General features: G+C 40.7%; 1 protein-coding gene across 1 annotated transcript in view; it reads right to left on the bottom strand.

The window, feature by feature from the left end:
- Nucleotides 1-13,824, bottom strand: part of LOC126188754 (neurotrimin-like) — a 336,147-nt gene that overhangs the window by 54,465 nt on the left and 267,858 nt on the right. The window contains exon 6 of the mRNA XM_049930363.1: nucleotides 5,933-6,010. Within this exon, the coding sequence (XP_049786320.1) occupies nucleotides 5,933-6,010 (78 nt within the window). The remainder of the gene's footprint in view (nucleotides 1-5,932; nucleotides 6,011-13,824) is intronic.

Genomic DNA, 13,824 nt, shown 5'->3' on the forward strand with positions numbered 1-13,824 from the left:
TGTCAGAATTATTTTCCATAACGTGCGTGATCTGGCGGGAGTAATAAAAGGATTTCGCATGGATAAGATTTTTAAACATTTCCTGTTGACCGATCTCTTCTCTCCATTAAACAGCAAAAACACCATCTGCGAAGGCGCTCATAATCTCACGTCACAGAGACGATTAAATCGGAACAGCAGATTTACATAATGCATATGTGCTAGACAAGTGACACTGAGAATCCGATATTTGATCCGGTTAGCAAAATAGATTCGGGCTTAACATGTAAAGACGACAGCGAACATCGCATTCGGGTTTTGAAATTAGATTTTCGTCTTCCACAGACTGTGTCGACAGTAAACGTGGTGATGACGTTGGGCCTGCGACACCGCTCCAAATGTAAGAATGCTGGAGTGTTCGCCAACATTACTTCCCCTTCCCTGTTTCGTGGGTGTAAACACTACGTTGCTGTCATCGCGGGGAGATTACCGTTTCGTTTTGCCGAGTAATGCCTCAGCGCTCCGTTTCTGAGTGAGTGTGGCAATCGAACAATTGTACAACATTAGTATCACGAGTGAAAGTGGTTCAAATGACTCTGAGCACTATGGGACTTAACATCTGAGGTCATCACTCCCCTAGAACTGAGGACTACTTAAACCTAACTAACCTAAGGACATCACACACATCCATGCCCAAGACAGGATTCGAACCTGCGACCGTAGCGGCCGTGCGGTTCCAGACTGAAGCGCCTAGAATATCACGAGTGAATGCGTTTCGTAAATCCAGAATTTAATCAGTATATTTACTTATATTTCCCCAGCCGCTGTGAACTAGGTGACGATTGAAATCACAGTCCCAGTGGAGCTTTACGAGTCTGTCAGAAATTAAAATTTATTTAGTGATTGGAACTGGCCAATTTGGTCTCTTAGACCATTATCAAGTCTAATATAAAAAAAAAGATATGTTCATCTGACGCATACAGCCGTATACCAACACATCAGTTGTAACATTTAAATAACCCTATGTATTTACGGCTTTTAATGTTGCTACGTATAATTTGTTATACTCCTGTATATATATAATATGTACATGTTATTTCTTTAGGTATCACTTGACAATAGACTATACGAGTAAAACTTGTCAGTGGTGATCCTTAATTACAACTTGGCTGTTGAAATTACTGTAAGCTTCATCCATAGCCCTTATTATACATAGACATTGATGCTACTACGTATCTCTGTTTTCCGGCGTTCTCTTCTGAGCGAGTGCGAAACAGCGGATATTTTAACAACATGCTACTTATGTTACCTTTAAGTAGTCGTGGGTTTCTGCAATTTATTATTACCGTACTTAATACATAATTGTGCTGGGTGACTGGAATTCGGTAGCAGGAAAAATAAGAGAAGAAAAAATAGTAGAATATGAACTGGGGGAACGGAATGAGAGAGGAAACCGTCTGATAAATCTTTGCGCTGAGCATAATTTAATCATGGCTAACACTTGGTTTGAGAATCGTGACAGAGACATGGAGACGCCACAACGTTTCAGATTGCTGGTATAATGATGAGGCAAAGATTTTAAACTGTAAGACGTATCCAGGGATGTATACTCTGGCCACAATTTATTGCTTATGAACAGATTAAAAGTAAAGACATTGTAAAAAAGATAGGAAATTAAGACGATGAGGCTGCGATACATAGAATAAACCAGATGACGTTGGATGTTTCAAAGGTAGCATTAGGCAACGTTGGAGAAAAATGGGAAAGGGATTCAGTAGGTGATCAATGGGTAGTTTCGAGAGATGAAACTGGAAAGGCAGGGGAGAATCACTTAGGTAAAAAGACAAAACCTAGTATAACACACGAGATACTAGTATGACACAGAAGATGTTGAATTTGACGAAAGGAGAAAATACAAAAACGCAATATCTGCAAGGTTCTTTAACCAAGTGTAAAAGTCAAAATTAGATTAATATTCTTTTACTGGACTTTTGCATCACGTACGTTACTCATGAGCTTACTGAATCTCTTGTTATGAGTTTATCTAACACGCTCACATGTGAAGTGTATGAATCTATCAGTTAATCTAGTAACATGGTTGAAAATAAGTGGTGTTACATTTTTGCTTAAACATAAGTGAGCTACGTACAGTTCTTGATTGATGGTTTCTTTTCAGAGCACTTGGACTTGTATTATTGATTCACCCAAAGTCTTTCTGTGTACATCTTGATACGAGGCACAAGGTAGAATTTGGCTTTCATTCAATGAAAGCATAGGTAGGAGTTATTCTACACCTGAGGCAGCACTTGTACTTTACGCGCTCAGTTATTTTAACAAGCTTGATTTTTCGGCGTAAGAGTCGCAGGACGTACACTTTCACCTCATATGACGAAACTGTCAGCAGTTTGTTCCATAGGACTTGCAACGTAGTGTAAGTCAGCGAGTGACATATTTATAAGGAGTATCTAGGCTCGCCTCTGAGTGATGTTAAATTTTATTTCTCTCACTTTCACTACAGATCTGTTTCGGCTAAACTGCCGCTATCGGCTGACCTGCGGTACAATGTGGGTTATTTTCATTATACATTTTTATACAATAGCAGTACACTGAACATGAATTGCTACTTACTTATATATCGTCCAGATGGATTGACATGCAACTGTATTTTGATTGACGTTCTATATTTCCTAAATTAAGGTATTAATTAATTTGTTATGAAAGTAATTTGAGATCTTTGCAGGTACGATGTCGTATGTTTACAAGTATAAGCACCCTTATACGCATGATGTACATTATTTTGTTGCCCGTATGTCTATGGCTGCTGTAAGTTAATAGTAGCCTATGTTTATAGCGATCATAAAAAATGTGTGTGAAATCTTTTGGGACCTAACTGCGAAGGTCATCAGTCCCTTAGCTTACACACTACTTAACCTAAATTATCCCAAGGACAAACACACACACCCATGCCCGAGGGAGGACTGGAACCTCCACCAGGACCAGCCGCACAGTCCACGACTGCAGCGCCCTAGACCGCTCAGCTAATCCCGCGCGGCTATAGCGGTCATAGCTGCTATTGGTTTATACGTGGTTATGGGGTACGCATTCTTTGACTTGTATGCTGTTAACTTCTAATTTCGATAATTTTTCGTAAATTGTAACATTCTCAAAATTACATGTATCCTCATAAGCTCAGGAGCTCAGACAGAGCAGGCGTGATCGACCTGCACGAGACAAGATCATCGTTTGTTGGTGCATGTAAGCTAAGCCTCTGAAGGGACTGCAGGAACTTCTTGTCCGGGAGCATCTTTCATTAGACGTTGAGGGTATGCTACTGACATGGACTCGGCCACTGTAACGTTAGATGGGGAACCGCCCGTAACATTACGCGAATTTCATGTCACTTCTTGAAAGACATAAATTTCTTTCAACGGCTGCCGTTTATTTCCATTTTCAGCTGTGTATCCATTCTCAAGTAGAGTGATTAACTTTTCACTTTCGGGTTTCTTCGCTTGGCACCTCTCGGATTCACCATGCTCCAAATATGGAAGCCAACATTTAGAATACAGCAAAAACCGCTCACGTACTCGGACAACTAGTACCAGTTGACCGTAATTTTAATTTTTTTGACGCCTTTGGTCTCAGGTGGCAGAATAATTGTCGTACCACGCCTAAGACTGGTAGACAAGTCGGCGAACTCACACTCGGATCGGAGCCGCGTGGCGAATCGGCCTGGACGCCCACTGGGGCCACATTCGTCCAACTGACAGGTTGTCCGTATGGTGGTACGACTACGGCCGATCGGTGAAGCTCGTCCACTGCAGGCGAGCAAAATCAGACATATTGCCGGACGCCACTCAGTCGTGAGGCAACAGAAGTGGAGGCTTGCGTATTGAGACCATTTCCAGGGTCAAAACTTGGATCCGTACAAACTGCTTCCTACAGGAATCTTTCTAGGACTCGACAAGTGATGGAATGTGCGTTTGGAATAAAGACTAGTAAATGGGGACTGCTGCAAGGAAAATAATGAAAGCGATAAACTTGATAATTTTGACATTATACTCTAATGTAAATGCTTGTTACACAGCTTTGTGATTGAAATGGAGGGGGAAACAACTAGCAGCTGTATTCACTTGCCCTCTAACACTATCGACAAAAATAGTTTGTGAGCGAGAACCGTGGTGTCAGTGCAGTGCATTCCATCGCAGAGAAATTTATTTCGTTCTTTTGCCCAGAGGAAATGTACGAATGAAAGCGGTTTGAATACTTTAGGGGCTAGTAGTTACATAGGATCAACGTTTAGCTGAAGATGTTCTTCTCAGATTTGATTTTAAATACCATGTTTAGATTTTTTTAAACAATCCTATCCAATGGAGTATTGGCAGTCGTTCTCTGACGTACAAAAAGAGCAGGGAATTAAATAGAAAAGTATCACAATATGTGCTTTTTCCGAGACCTGTACTGTTTCTGTCATCACGCCTCACTAACATGATCTCACAAACGTTGGCAACATTGGATTGTGGAGCGTCTTAAAGGTTCTTCCAATTTTTTTTTAAGTACAGTATCTAGAATTTCTTAAACAGTGTTACTGAATGTGCACTGTAAAAAATGTTCAAATGTGTGTGTATTCCTAAGGGACCAAACTGCTGATGTCATCGGTCCCTAGACCTACACACTACTTAAACTTAACTGTGCACTGTAAATCAGGTATCACATATTCAATAAATCTGATGGCACAGCACTATTATTTTGGTACATTATCAATAGCATTTCTTCTTATCTTCCACACTCGTATCCCCTCCAGTTTTCAACAATAGTTTCCTTTGCAAATCGCGGTGGTACTTTGCATGTGCTAGTGACCTATTGTCCTTCATAAGACTTACAAGCTTCTCTAAATCCATAGTTGGCAATTCAGTCTGAAACACACTCAGACACAGCAGGCACCCGCTTGTAGCTACTACGTTCGACCAATCCCATTTTGGTGGGATTCGTCCGTCAGTCGGCCGTGTGTAGCCGTATGCGATCGACTTGATCGTGTGCACTTGACGCGTGAATGTGCCACAATATGTCGTGGAGCTAATTGGTTGCGTGCTGTCGTTTACGGCCGTCCAAGTAATCAGACGGATACTGTTCGAGTGGATGCTCAGCCTCAACGGCCGTGGGCTGAGTGTCGTTTCCTGGCAGTTTCCCACCATGATTTAAGCAAATACAGGGCTAGTCCCTAACTACCGTCTCGGAGAATGCGACACACTAATCTTTACTTACTCGTCTGCATATGCCGACCTTTCAGCAAACTTAAAAATCTTTCCCGTTACTGCAACTGTAAATTCATGGTGCTTTTTATGTAGCTTTGCAACAAGTAGCCCTGTTTACAAACGAGTGTGACTGTCGCCAGAAGTAAGATTATTTATATTTTACATTAAAATTTAGCTAATGATCATCTTAAAAATTTTGAGTATACCGTCATTATTTCAGAACAGTAAAGACGTCCTAAAGCCAAAAACGTCTTCAGCTGATGTACTCTAACTTCCATTAGTTGTAATCAGCGAATATTAGCCTTGATTATGTACCACGTTTGGTGATATCATTGTTGAGATTTCAACTAATTTCAGTGCCAATACGATGCTCCTTAGATTCTAATTACATTATTGCTGTATTTGCAGAGGAAAATCCTTCATTGAATTGACGTCTTAAAAATAAAGAATAACAGTTCTTCACAAAGCGTTCTCTTCAGCAATTCTACATTTGTAGATTCTGATAAAGCTGTAATACGCCTGCTTTAAAATATTGTGAGCTCTTCATGATATAATTGTAAAATTCATCATATTTAGTATACGGCGAAGACTACTATGAAACCAAACAAGTGGTATGACATTCCCAGATATTATCTACCTTCGCATTTCACCGATAATGGTGGAGCACTAAGAACGTTTAGGAATCTAAATTTGTACTTTACCTTTCTCTGGTGGTCGAATGGTGAAAGAAACTTCTGTCGTCGTCGTTGATTTGTAGGCCGTGGACGGTTGTGGAATAGCTGCGAACACATAAGAAAACCCAGAGTGTATCAGCGCGTGTTAGTGGTATGTTTGAATGATTTTAACATTGTACATCATAACTATATTAGGCTGACAATCAATTACACGCAGCCAGAAGCTCTCATTAGATATTTTGCAGTGACATTTGCGTAATTACGTATCATCATAATTATTGAAATATCTCTCAATGAAAATGTACGAAAGAATACACTGAGCTCTTCCAAGGAGCTACCAAACTCTACCTGTTTATCTGTAACGTTCATTTCTTTCGAAAAAAAAAAAAATTGTTCTTCTCTCGTTCTCAGTAGGACCTTTGAGTTCTTCGGCAATTTCCTGTTATTTCCTATTATTTATTTTACTTACAACCCAGAATCACGCATCATATCTGCATTTTCTGTCACCACCGTTACATACTCTTCGGACATTGTGCAGTGATTTCTATTGGCACGATGTATAGTGGCAGCTACAATCCTAATACGGCGAAGACTATTTGAATCATAAATCCAAAAATCTTTACTTACTGACGGTCCACCCTGTTTGTTAGAAAGTTACATGAAACCGTTCTAGCATATTATTAGTTTTGTACTCCTTCGGTTGTGTACAGAGGTCGACCAACGGATCCTTTCAAGAAGACGAATACATCACTTAGGTAGCTCGATCATTTAATGAAAAAGCAGTGAACCGAATTGGGGAGACAGCTTTGAGGTGTCATCACAGTCGGTATTATTTAACGAAAAGAAGGGATGAGTTAATTGGACACATCCAGAGACATTATGGAATAGTTGATTTACTATCGGATATTTTATTATGAAGACTAGAGTTTAAGCTTTAATTACAAGCAAACCAATGGACCTATCGAAAAATGAGTTGTATCATATTTTACTTCTTTTATTCTGCGTAAGGCTAAATGCTGGCTGGTTTTATAGTTCAATATACATGTATGTTTAATTTAGATTGTAGAAAGGATTCTCCGGTTATCAGCGTCTTCGTTACAAACTGCTCACTTCAGATCTATATAGGTTAATGTATTTGCCCGACGTTAATAAAATTTAATAGGTTATAGTCCCATATATTGGTAGTATAAATCTTAAGTTACAGAGTTTTTCACTCACCCACAAAGACGTCCTTACGATTTTTGTAAGGTATCTTTTTTTCAGTGCAGGATAAACGTATAACAGAAAGTATGGGTTTGTTTTGAAGGTCTCTTCTGTGGTTGTAAGAGGGTACAGCCACTGTGACCGGACTGTGTGGTACGCATTTTATAAAGAGTGATATTTAAGACTGGTTCTGTGCGTGCTGGACCTAGCGATTAACAGCGTGCACTGCTGTGAAAATGATGGCGTCGTTGTCGCGAACTGCCGTGCTGTTGGAAAAAGGTTTGCCTATGACTGGCAACGTAACACCTGATTCCGCCAGTGCGCCCACTGCATCCACGGTCCAGCATGCACTTAATCAGTCTTCCACTCTCTACAAAAATCCGTATCACACTGTGGTTGTTACTTCTTTTAGTTACAAAGGAGACCTTCAAAATAAACCGACGCTTTCTCGCATGTATGTCGTGGGTGAGAAAAAAAGTTACCTTAGGAAAAAATGAGAACTTTTTCTTGGAGAGGGGGGGGGGGGGGTTGAAAAATTGTGTAACTCGAATTTTTCTCTGCTAATAATCTATAAAAATTTCGTTAACATCGGACAAATACATTTCAACATACATTGTTCTGAAATGAGCAGTTCGAAGCGAAGACGCCGAAAACCGGACAATCGTTACTACAATCTAAAATAAAAAAATATATATACTGAACTTTAAAACCAAATTGCTCCATACAGGCCAGCACAGAATAAAACAATAAAAATATTGGTATAACTCAGTTTGTGATAGGCCTTAGTGATTCGACTGTAATCAAAGCATAAACTCAAGTCTCCGTAATAGAAAATGCGACAGTAGTTACGGAGGTATCTGTTAAAGATGAAGATAAAACTTCAGTAATCAACTTCAAGTGGACATTGCAGTTACGTAGAGCTGAAGAGACTTGCTACATCTACATGGTTGTTCTGCAATTCTCACTTAAGTGTTTGTTGTGGGATTTATACAAGCACTTTTCGACTATTTCTCGGTCTCATAATTTTCGGTAACAACGAACAACCAAATATTTTTATGTGATCTCTAACGGTCATGTCTCCCTATGTAGGTGGGAGTCAACAGATTATTTTGACATTCAGACTAAAAATTTAATGAATAGATCTCGCCGTAACAAAAAACGCCTTTGTTTTAATGATTCCCACCCCAACTCGCTTATAATATCTGTGGCACTCTCCCATCTATTTCACAATAACACAAAGAGAGCTACCCTTCTCTGAAATTTTGCGATGCCCTTCGTCAGCCCCGTCTCGCAAGGATGCCGTATTGCGCAGCAATACTGCAAAGGAGAACAGACAAGCGTAGTGTGGGCAGTCTCTTTAGTAGATTTGTTGCATCTTCTGCCAATAAAACGTAGCTTTGCTTCCAATTTAAGTAATTTGTAATTGTAATAATCAGGTATTTAAGTGAATCAACAATCTCCAAATTTGTGTTATCATTTTTTTATTATAATTTAATCGAAATATCTTGTCTAATTTATCATTAATTCCTTTCGATCTTCTGACGTATTCAATAGACGGTAAACGACAGCGCCATATCCAAACAATGTTGGAGTGCTGCTCAGAATTTCTCCTAATTTATTTACATAAAATTCAATAGAGGGTCTACAGCATTTCCATGAGGAACCCAAGATCTCACTTCCGTTTCACTCGATGACTTTCCGTCACTGCATCAAATCACGAATCCATTCGGCAGAACTGAGACAATACTCCATAGACACATAATCTGATTAAGAACGGAACTCTGTCAAAAGACTTCTGTAAATTTAGAAATATGGAATCAATTCGAGAATCCCTGTCCATACCATTATTACTTTATGCCAATAAAAGCCTACTGGTTTCACAGGAATGATATTTTCGGAATCCATGCTGATTATGTGTTAATCGTTTTCTTCGAGATATTTTATAACGCTGGTACTCAGTACATACTTAAAAATGCTGCTACAAATCGATATCACAATCAGTAATATGAGTCTATAATTCAGCGGATTATTTCTCTCTCCTTCCTTGAGTTTTTGCGTGACCTATGCAACTTTCTAGTCTTTCGGTGCGAATATTTCGTCTAGCGAGCGGTTGTGTATGAGTACTAACATTAGAACATTGATATCAGCGTACCCCGAAAGGAACCTTTGTCGTACACGCAGTGCTTGCAGAAAGTTTAGGGATAGCTCAAAATTTCGTTGAATTCGCATGTGTCCCTAAAGCCACAGCGTTTCAGTCAATGTTCCACTTGATATTCAAGAACATCTTAATTGAGGGTTTTCAGTTTACATTCCACAGCTCGTGCTCTAATACGTTTTGAGATTGAATGTTTTTCCGTTTTGTTAACGTGGTTAAAAGTAAACCTGTATTTATGACTAAATTCTTTTCTCGGAAAGTGTTGGTCCTACTGCTGTTCCATTACAGTACAGCAAGCATAAAAACAAGAACACAGCCTGAAAAAAATTTTCTATTCATTTGGTCACCTCTCACACTTTTTACCCGGTAATTTCGATGGCAAAATACGCGATAACTCCCGATTGGTAACACTTAAACCTTTTGTGACTGCGGATCCATCGCAGACAATAAATGTAGAAAACATCTGTGCAGTCACAACAGGTGTAAGTGTTGCCAAAGGGAACTTACCGCAGAACAAATCTGCTCAACTTTGCCATCGAATTTACAAGGGAAAATGTTTGTTCGAGGTGTGACCAAACGAACAGTAATTTCTTTCCCAGGCTGTTTTATTATTTTACGAGTGCCATGCTGTAGTAAAATAGCAGTACAAATTTCATAGCTGTAGGAGTTACATTTTCCTAGAAAGAAAACGTTCTAGTCGGAAAAGTAGTGTTTTTCTTAGCCTTCTTTACAAAACGGGAAACACTCCATCTCCAAAAGTACTACATCTACAGCAGTGATGCTTTAACTAAAAACCGATAGTTAACATGCCTGTTAACATCTGATTTGACTGAAATGCTGTTACGCTACGAACAAATGCGGATTCTACAAAATGGAGACCTGTACCTAAACTTTCTGCAAGCACTGTACTCTGGCCCGCAAGAAACGACTTTATTAACTGAATTAATTTGTTTGTTTACACCGAGGGTATTCACTTCGAAATTACGCGTGTTAGCAGCTGCTCTTGATGAAAAGTTGTCGTGACAAGCTAGCGTCGAAAGATGACCACAAAAGTAACAACGACAGCGTTAGTTTATTATGTTAAGGAAACATTTATTATAGTTTAAATCTTTAGGCTGATGTGGAATTCGTTCACAGCTTTTATGCAATGTCTAAAGATGGACATTTCTGCTTATGATTGTTAAAATTATATTATTTATTTATTGCAATTATTTCAGTTTATGTCTGCAGATACAAGATGACACAGAAAAATGGGACCATTTGAAGTGCGTAGCGACAGCCATGTACAGTTGGCAGCGCTGAGTAAAAGGGACCTTCAGCTCGAAACAGTCTCTCCATTTAGTAGTCATGGATCATTGGAACGGTCAACAAAGTGCTTCTGACTTAAAAACATATTACGAGGACAGTGATAGTTTGGAAAGTGCGCATAGAGAGTTCCGACGTTTTTTCAAGTCCGGGCGTCATAGTCAGGTTCCCTGGAAACACACTTTAAAAAGTTTGATTAAAAATTTTAAAGATTCTGGATCTGCTCACAAACGTGACAATGTTCGCCGAATTCTGCATTCTGATTACAAATTTCATTGGTACAGGTTGCAGATAGTGCAACAAATGAAGAGGAACGATTACCAGTTGAGATTAAAGTTCTGTGAGCAAATTATGACAAACATAAACAAGGACGACTGAATTACGGGCAAGCTGTGGACGTCAGATGAGGCCCACTTTCGTCTCAGGAGTTTCGTGAATAAGCAGACGACCGTTATCGAGCAGACAGCAACCCTAACACAGACCGTGAAAGCCCTTCACTCGGCAGAAATGTGACAGTATCTGGTGCAGTTTCGTCGCACGGCGTCATCGGACCTTACTTTTTCGAAAATGAAGAGCGCACCACGGTGATGGTCACTTCAGATCGGTATGTTGCAAACTTTTTTTGCACTTGCATTGAACAACATTCTTAAAGTTCACGAAACCAGTTTCTAACAGGATGTATTTATCGTGTACGGTTATTTCACAAATTTTATGAATATTTAAGTATTGTATGCTGTTGCGTTGAAACGAAGGGAATCAGTCGGAGCTGATGCAGCCACTGAGCAAGCGCGTTGGACAGATCAAAGTACAGTGTCAGAGACGAAATGACGAGGTAGACGCTCGTCAGCGAAGGGAATTCTCTGACAGAATAATTATTGTTTTGAATTAAATGTAACATGCCCGTTGAATTATTTAACTTTGACTGTGGTGTGAAGCTTTGCAGTATAAAGCCGTGTACCGAATTTATGGAGATTCAAGTGCATTATTGGGGGCCATTGGAAAAGAACTGCTAATTTGATGGAATTGCTGAGAGATAGACAACTTGAAGCCAATTTTATGCTGTTTATGGGACATCAAACGAAGACTGAAATTATTATCCATTTCACATGATTGTATACAGTGTTGCGTATGGTTTGTCTAGGTGGGATAGCCTGTAAATAATTACGCGGTCTGAAGTTAAATGTATAAATCGACATTTTGTTAAAGTTTTCCGTTGACTCGATTCCGCCGCAGCCAAATGCCTACATAGGAGTTCGTCATGCACTACGACGACCCGTAGTTTCATGCACGCCGTATGAATAATTATCATAAAAGAAAATTACAGGAATGACCGAAGTTTCAGAGACAAGAATTAAGCTGATTGATCTACACAAGAAAGTGATGGTCGGTTTGTGTAGATGAAAGTGCGACGATCAGATTAATTATTCAGACTGACGATTTTCTTAGTGATCGAATCTTTGAAATGAATGCTTAATTACCGCTGTGTAGCGAGTGACTGAATCTATATAATTTATATTTAGTTCCTAAAGTTTATTTATTTTACTAGTAAACACATTCTTGCCTTAACGACAGGAATTAACGACGACATTCTGAAACTTATTTTGTGGGGAAATCTAAGGTATCATTTCAGACTAAGCAGACTCTGTCAGTGTATAAACACCACTTATTCAAGGTACTAAAGAGTCTTTCCGCACATAGTTAGGTGATCACAATTACACGACCATAAAGTAAATGTATAGTGGTACCTACCAGTACACAGTCACACAACTAACATCATGCTAATAACGGTAAGGACAATATACAGGCAATCAATGACAGCTGTGTGAGAATTGTTCGGTAACGTTTGTCATCTCAAGATTCAGTGACAATCCCTGGCCCCAAAGACTACTGTGTGTTTGCGATTTTTTTTTCTTGTGAGCCAACCTTAAGAGTCGGGCCTACACGACTCGACCAAGGACACCGGATGACCTGAAACAAAGAATTCAAGACGAAGTTCGCAGTACCGCAGCTGAGAAGTTGCAGCACTCAGCGAGGAACCTCAAGAGCAGACCGGAAGAATGCGTAGGAAGAGGAGGAGGCCACCTGCCGGGTGTGATTTTCCAGCATCGTTAATTTGGATTACTGACTCCTAAAAGCCAAGCTGTAGTGGTTCAAATGCTGTCAGTACAGTATTTTAATGGATTTTTCTACTTTTATTGCGCGTTTCAGAAGTTACCGTTTTTCTGCGTCACCCTGTAATACTCTACGTTGCAAACACAATTAAAAAATGAAAAAGAAAGGTTTTACAGCCGTGATACGAAAATCTCTGAACAGCCCTCATACGTCTCGTGTCAGGTTTCGTGCAGCAGCGTTCCTCAACGTAGCACCGCGTAGGCAAACGTGGATCGGATCAGCTCTGCAAATATCGTCCTGCAGTGACGGGACGCGGGGAGCTGCATTTGTCACTGTCAGTTCCCGACCCACAAGTATTCGTCCCATTGTTTCAGCCGAGCTCCCATGCCACCCTGCAACCCCGGGACCGCTAATAAATCACCGCCGAGGGCTTCTTCGCGGTAGCATTAGCGCTGGCGGAGTACCCGACGCAAACACAGTCGCTTCCTCCCGGAGGGTCCTCAATGCCCGGGCACTCAACACCGCTACTTGCCAGGTCTTCTCCCCCCTACAAGGGTCGGAGCACTTCGGAGGACGACACCCTTGCGGCGTCCATCCGGCTCGCGACACAGAAAGCATTCGCTTCTCCTCTCTCTTTACATTCAAACCCGTTTTTTCTGCAACACGAGTTCAGAAATCGCGGAGTGGGAGGGGCGACGGTGGGGTGGCGGTTGTGATGCCGGGGGTTGAAATGGAAAAGAACGCAGAGGATCGTAACAGGAAGTCGGCGGCGCCGAAAATGAATGGGCGAAGACAAATGGCTGGGACGGCTGCGGCTGAAAAGCCGGCGTGGCGGTGGCAGTGAATGCTGGCTATTGATCGCCAGGGACTCCTTTTGACGACGACGCATTGACCGATTGCCCCCAGCCGAGTCGTCTTTCTTCCTCACTAGCTGACTCCGCCACGCTGCCGTGCAAGCCGACCCCGAGACTGCTCTCTATTTTTGTGTTGACTCTCTTTCCCTTTCAAGCAGATTCCTTGCCAGCAAGAGCTGGTTGCTCAATCCGGTGTCATTGATCACGAAGTGACGTACTGGCTAGAAGTTCAAGTAAGTCCAAGATTAGCGTTTACAGAAGCTAACTGACAATGCAGTTGAGGTAGAAAA

Source organism: Schistocerca cancellata, chromosome 5 (assembly GCF_023864275.1).
Source record: "Schistocerca cancellata isolate TAMUIC-IGC-003103 chromosome 5, iqSchCanc2.1, whole genome shotgun sequence".
NCBI lineage: Eukaryota > Metazoa > Arthropoda > Insecta > Orthoptera > Acrididae > Schistocerca > Schistocerca cancellata.